A 6059-nucleotide genomic window follows, 5' to 3' on the forward strand; every position below is an offset into this window, starting at 1 on the left:
TCCTATCAGCGCCCCTTGTTGATGGTTTGGATTGACTACCGGAAAACTTTCTATTGAACCTCCTATGGCATTAGCTTCGCATTGGAAAAGCTGATTTACTATCTCATCTATAAACTTTTTTGTGACGGATAACAGCGTCACCGTCTAGATAGGCATCTTTCTGGGTGACACCTTGAGCGCTTTCCCGTTTTGCGTCACATTATTTCCACTGTCGATCGCACTCCAAGGTTCCTAAGTGTACTTCTGCGGCAGACCTTGATATTGAAAGCATAAGGTAAATCATTTTATGTGGACGATCTTAAGATCTATGTTAGAAATGGTGAAAAACTAAATAAAGGTCGAAGGATTGTCGAGCAGTACTCTCAGGAGAGCGGAATGGAGTTTGTGTTAGATAATTGCGACAAGATTTATTTGGAGCGAGGATGAATTGTTGGCATTTCCGAGGACCCTTATCCATACATGGGTGTACCGCAGAGCCTGATTCAGGACGTAACATTTCTAAAGAATGCTCTCCGATGCACATACAAACATCTTATCCGACAGATTTGACTCTCCGAACTCTTGAAAGGTTACGCACATGAATAAAAGCTTGCACCTAAAATCATCCTTTTGGCGACTTTGCATCTCACGCCGTCAAGGTGGTCGCGGAATGCGAGTATTTATGTACAAGGCAGCGCACAGTGAGGCAAAAACATATTGTTTTTCTTGTGAACAGTGCCGGTTTTCAAAAACTACTTAGATTAAATCCAAAATACCTAGAATCAATAAAGCAACTATCCATGGAAGTGGTGTAATAGCTTAGAAATTGTATAAAATGTATTGAATTTGCACAAAAAGGCTTGAAAATATTGTGAATCCAAGAAGCAGTTGTTTTGAAGAAACATATGCAGTATCCATATATGTACATATCCAGTATGTAGAAAGTTATTAATTAAAATAAATTTGTTAATAAAGAAAAAGTTTTCCAAATTAGTTACTATAAAAAAATATATAAATAAATTTCTTCTTACTCAGTGTGTTTTTAATTAAACTTTTATCTAATTAGTTTGAATAATTAAACTAATTAAATTTGTTTAAATTTTAATCTAATTTTGTGAAATAATAAATTGTGAAATTATAATTGTTATTTCTAATAAAATTTAGACAATTGAAAGCCAGTGATTTTCGTTTCAACTTCAAAAATGAAGTGTTTAATGCTCTGATTAAAGCACATATAGTTGATTATCCTTTGACACATATGATACGAATAGTGGGATCTCCTAATTAAAAAGTCAATACCAAAAAAAACACAGTAAAAAGTAGTGCAGGTTTTCTTGAACTCATTGAGGGAATTACGATTCTTTAAGATTGTATTCTAGGTCCCTTCGGTGTAATTGCAGTCCCCCAAACATTCCTTTAGATAAAGTAAAAGAATCAATTGAAAAATGATGGGACTACCTAAAGCAATACGCAAAAATTCCATTAAAAAGTTTATTTAAGCAATCTATTTTCATTTCATTTATTTCCAATTTAATGGGCAAGTTTTATAAACAAAAATTTGGAACATTAATAGGATCTATTCTCTTACCGATTTTAGCTGAACTTTTCATGGAAGAATTAGAAAATGCAGTTTTTTAATAACAATAAACATTTAGTGTACTACGAAATTTGATGAAGTAGGATTTCAATGCCTTTTTTACATGAGATATATCGATGATCCTATTCTTTGTGTAGAAGCAAGTAAAATCAATATACTTTTAAATGCGTTTAACAGTATAATATAACATTAAGATTTCAGTAGATTCAACACGGTCGTTTTACCGTTCTTTGTTAAAATTTTAAAGTCCTTGTCATCATTACTAGGAAAAATATGTTGACATACAATTTATAGAATTCTATAAAAAAGTAACAGAACTATTAATTTGAAAAAGGACATATGCAAGAAAATGTAAAAACAAAATTTATTTTATTTTCCGAATAAATGTAGGAGTTGCAAGTCAGTATACATGTCTGTCGATAAGAACATAGCTATCGATAAGAAAGAATGAACATAAAAATAATTTTCATAGAAATGAGAAATATCATAGCGTTTAAAAACATAGAATCACACATGGCTATGAGTTCGATTGGGAAGATAGTAAGTTTTTATATAATAAAAGGAACCAAAGAAAGAATGGACGATTTATTTTTCATTTTTAAGCCATTATAGACTGAAAAAAATATTCACTCCGAAAAATGAATCTCGAACATTCTTGCCACACTGGGGTCCATATGGCCCGTAGGCAAGTTTGAACGGCTACCACAGACAGTCAAACTTACCTATAGTAATGCTATTGGTCGTATATGATAGATGTACTGATTAACTATGAACGACTGTGGATTAAAACCTGCTTCTTTTGAGTTAAGATACTCAAATTTCAGCTAGAAAAAGTGCTGGGGTCCATAATGACCCCCAGTGGCAAGCAAGGATTAAACCTAATTGGTATATTCCTTACTAAATAAAAGTGAATAATTAAAATAAAAAGGAAATGGTCGCGTAATGTATAAAAAACTTGCAAAAACAAGGTAAAGGTTTGAATATTTTTTCTGTTTAAATTAGGAATTACTACTGTCATATAAACTCCCAGTAAATGAAGTGTAAGAAAATTTCTACTTCTTTTATCTTGCATTAAGAAACTTTTTGTGGAATTATTTTAATTTAAATATTAATAGACAACATAATAAATTATGTTTTTGAAATTCTTAAAATTAATTGAGTAAATATTAATCGTAAATCGTATTGTAAGCAAAACTCACTAGCGCGAGAACGTGTCACGGCGGCAAGCTTTAGAGTCCTATAGTACACCTCGAAAGCTCCAGCGCAGACATGAACTAAAATCATAACTTTTCCTATCTTCTCCTGAAACTGTCCCAAAAACTAAATCACAGTTTTCTCCGAATTTTTTCTCACAAAAAGTCTCTGTGCTTATAATTCCCTCGATAAACGAAACACTAGAAGTTACAAAAGTCCTATTCACGCTGAGCATCAGAAACAAATCATTAACCATTTTTCAAAATCTTTTTTTTTAATTCTTCTTAGTCTATTAGTTAAAGGATACCCTGAAGCGCATTCTTTAAAAATTGTATTTCGAAATTACAAAAACTGACGAACGGAGCGCGAGTTGAAGTGAAAAACGAATGAAAATGGATTTTTTCTAAGCCAGTTTTTGGCTTTAATTTGTAAAATAAAGAAGCTACAAATTTTACCGAGAGGAAAAAGATGCACAGTAAATTCCATAAGAATTAATATAAGAAAATTTTGTTAAAATCATCCAGGGGACTTTGTTTTCGCACCAGAAAATTTAATGTGCCCTTATTGCATCCGGACACTCAATTGTCAATTTCAGTTTTTTTGTAATTTTGTAGCTTCGTAGGGGCGGGGAAGGGAGCGTCAACATTCAAAGTAATTTCACGGAAATAATTCTTTATGTAGTGTTATGTGATATGTTCTTACCAAATTGTGGTAAATGTTTGCTTTATGATCATATTTGAAGAAACTGAAAATTAAAAATTATTTCAGGATGATATGGAAATAAACAATCAAATACTCTCTACAAGTAAAAGGCTTCCTTTTGTAAGCCCCTTTGAAAGATATAAACGCGTAATGCCTATGATTGCTGAGCATGAGGCGGAAGAAAGAGAGAGGTGGGCGAAGGAAAAAAAGAAAGAGTATAAGTTAACCAACAGCGAAAAGACTGAAAGTATAAATAGAGTGTACGAACACTTCATATTTCAAGTTGAGAATAAAATTGCCGTGGAAGCCAACATAAATATTTCTCTGAGTCAAATGCATAGCAAAAAACGAAAAATTGTCTGCATTGATCGAAATAATCCAAACGAAACTTCTATATATCAGCCTTCTTTGTCACCAGAAACATTAAACAGCAAAATTGTGATAGAAAATGTGAATATAACAAAGAAGGAAGATATGTGTAATACATTTATGAATCAGACGAATTGCCATCCAAGGAGAAGAAAAAATGCAGAAGATGAATTGGTTCAACCACTGAGGTGAGTAATTTGTTTTCTGAGACGCTCAAATCACATTTTTATATTATCGTGCATGTGGATTGTATAAGATCGATGGGTACTTTTCATTGTAGAAAGTGAGAAAGTGTTCCACATGAAATCCAGTACATGAATGGGTAGTGTCGAATTCTTACCGACTAAATTCCTTCCTCTTTTCTTACTGCACGTTTCTGGAAACCACTTTCGCATTATTTCAGAGACTCTGGTCACAGGCTATTGCGCCGAATCGGCTCTTTCCATCGTGGCTGTTCTCAGTCATTCGAGCTTTTTTACTTAGCCATCTCTGGCAACCGGTGTTAGATGTTTGGCGGATTTTTTGTGTTCTCCAATTTCCCAAAATGTTTGTACACGCTCGGTTACCGACGCTGACGCTGTGCGCCACGCAGTTTGAAACGCATTTTGAATTACACTCACAAGGGTAAGTTCTCCTCTAAAAAATTGACTTAATTAGACTTATCATCAATCGATAGTACTTCAAAAGTAATAAGACACGTGTCCCGGTTTCTTTGTAAGTGGGCCCTTGTTTAAGAATTATGAGCGTTTGAAAATCACGGTCGCCGTCTATGCCGAAGGTCTAACAAATCACGCGCTGCTACTTTCAGCCAATGCCGTCAATACAGGTGTTCGCACAAGAAAAGACGTGAACAGTATGCTGGAAACGGCTCACGTACGATCTGTCCGTGCACACACACAAACCGCCAACCAATCGCGTGCGATCTGTCGCACTGCTGCGGTGCGTGCTGGCTATGTACCGTTCACCTATTGACCCGGCACTTAAAACAAATTCGCAACGTCGACAACTTTTGCGTCTCAAGCGGTGGTGCGATATGTGAACGCCAGCCCGCACCGCAGCAACGCGATAGATCGCGCATGATTGGTAGGTACTCTGTGTGCGTACACGCCCGGCTCGTGCGTGAGCTGTTTCCAGAATACTGCACACGTATTTTTTTTGTGCAAACACTTTATATCGGTAAAGGGCCTGTACGGCTACCACGCTGCCGCTGGTTCAAATCTTTTTGTCGGAATTTTTTTTATCTTTCGCATTGCCAATATGTCAAATAATAATTTTTAAGGTTTCGTAGGTGATTAAAATTTGTTTTCAGAAATAGTAAAATTATTGGGAAATTACACTGGAACCGCGGTTATATCATCTCACTTATGTCCCTCGCTCTTATATCCCTGCATAACTCTCATTTATATTTGCTTGGCTTCCACCGCCTCGCAGTACCACGTGACAAGCAAGCCAATCAGAACGCAGCGCAACAATTTCCCCTTCGCTCAGCAGCATTGGTAGGATCCCCTTTCGGTAGGATATAAGTCAATGTTTACATTCTCGGTCAGCGCATATAAAGCGGTTCCAGTGTAATATCATGCAGACACTTCGATTCATTTATTTGTATAAAGTAATTTGTTGTTGTTAACATATTTCTAGGTGATAACTGTCGTAAAAACATTCGGAACATACCGTTTTTCGACGAGTGCATTTTATAAATGCCACCCATTATATTTATTTTCCAATAATTTTACTATTTTTGAAAAAAAAAACATTCATCGTCTGGGGAGTAATAAAAATTATTAGTTGACATTTAGAATGCGAAAAATAAAAAATAAATAATAAGAAATCTCGGCGAAAAGATTGGAACCAACGATAGCGTGGTCGCCACACAGGCCCTTCACTGCTGCGCTAGCCGAAAGCAGCCCGGCGTGACTCGGCAGACTTTCGGCAACCGCGGCGAACGTGATTTTAAAACGCTTATAATCTTAAACAAATATTCACCTACAAAGAAGCCAGGACACGTGTCTAATTATTTTTGACGTACTATCCATTGATGAGTCTGTTCAAAAAGTCAATGTAGCAGAGGAGGCCTTCCCCATGTCAGTGGAGGCATGTCAGCATGTGGAGGCATGTCATAGTAAATCAGCTTTTCCAATGCGAAGCTAATGCCATAGGAGGTTCAATAGAAAGTTTTCCGGTAGTCAATCCAAACCATCAACAAGGGGCGCTGATAGGA

General features: G+C 35.7%; 1 protein-coding gene across 4 annotated transcripts in view; it reads left to right on the top strand.

The window, feature by feature from the left end:
- The window catches only part of LOC117168731 (exosome component 10), a 146513-nt gene that overhangs the window by 100579 nt on the left and 39875 nt on the right, over positions 1-6059 (top strand). For all 4 annotated transcript variants that reach the window (XM_033354460.1, XM_033354461.1, XM_033354464.1 and 1 more), the window contains exon 4: positions 3539-4029. In XM_033354460.1, the coding sequence (XP_033210351.1) occupies positions 3539-4029 (491 nt within the window). The remainder of the gene's footprint in view (positions 1-3538; positions 4030-6059) is intronic.

This window comes from Belonocnema kinseyi, chromosome 3 (genome assembly GCF_010883055.1).
Source record: "Belonocnema kinseyi isolate 2016_QV_RU_SX_M_011 chromosome 3, B_treatae_v1, whole genome shotgun sequence".
Classification (NCBI taxonomy): domain Eukaryota; kingdom Metazoa; phylum Arthropoda; class Insecta; order Hymenoptera; family Cynipidae; genus Belonocnema; species Belonocnema kinseyi.